This window comes from Oratosquilla oratoria, chromosome 8 (assembly GCF_046742065.1).
Source record: "Oratosquilla oratoria isolate Oo_2021 chromosome 8, ASM4674206v1, whole genome shotgun sequence".
Classification (NCBI taxonomy): domain Eukaryota; kingdom Metazoa; phylum Arthropoda; class Malacostraca; order Stomatopoda; family Squillidae; genus Oratosquilla; species Oratosquilla oratoria.
Window position 1 is genome coordinate 63,895,674 of NC_134784.1, and position 587 is coordinate 63,896,260.

General features: G+C 42.8%; 1 protein-coding gene across 1 annotated transcript in view; it reads right to left on the minus strand.

Annotated features, from left to right (window-relative positions):
- The window catches only part of LOC143027787 (BTB/POZ domain-containing protein 6-B-like), a 6,439-nt gene extending 6,127 nt beyond the window's left edge, over window positions 1-312 (minus strand). Inside the window, exons 1-2 of the mRNA XM_076189342.1 lie at window positions 121-312; window positions 1-5 (exon numbers count right to left, since the gene is read on the minus strand). The exon at window positions 1-5 is cut by the window's left edge and continues 226 nt beyond it. Of these exons, the coding sequence (XP_076045457.1) occupies window positions 1-5; window positions 121-285 (170 nt within the window). The 5' untranslated portion in view covers window positions 286-312. The remainder of the gene's footprint in view (window positions 6-120) is intronic.
- Between the last annotated feature and the right edge of the window lie 275 nt (window positions 313-587).

Sequence of the window (587 nt, forward strand, 5' to 3'; positions counted from 1 at the left end):
TGAACCTGCGGGAGGAAATGTAATGTAGTACGCATAATGGATCCTGCACCAGTTCAAAACTTATTGAAAGTCATTCGTTAGTGAGCGATACTGATGAAGAAGAAAAAAAGTATTCATTACTGTAACATTTTCCTGATAGTCAGGGAAAGTTATTGACAGGTCACTATACTGCCCCGACTTGTACAGGTACTGGAGGCGCTCATGGACTGTGGTTAGGTTACTCTGCCATGCCCATTCCTCTGCTGCTGGCTCTGTAGTTGCTAGGACCGAGGCCGAGGCCGCCATGGTCACTAATCTATAAAATGAAGGTCAAAGTCAATTAAACACGCTACAAAAAATACTGTGAGTATTTTTCTATAGGTATCTTAGAGAAAATCATATCGTACTCAGCACTTTCATATCAAAACATTACTGTCAATAGCAAAGTATACACATGCAAAGAGGGAGAGAGAGAGAGAGAGAGAGAGAGAAAGAGAGAGAGAGAAAGACAGAGAGAGAGAGAGAGAGAGAGAGAGAGAGAGAGAGAGAGAGAGAGAGAGAGAGAGAAAGACAGAGAGAGAGAGAGAGAGAGAGAGAGAGAGAGAGAG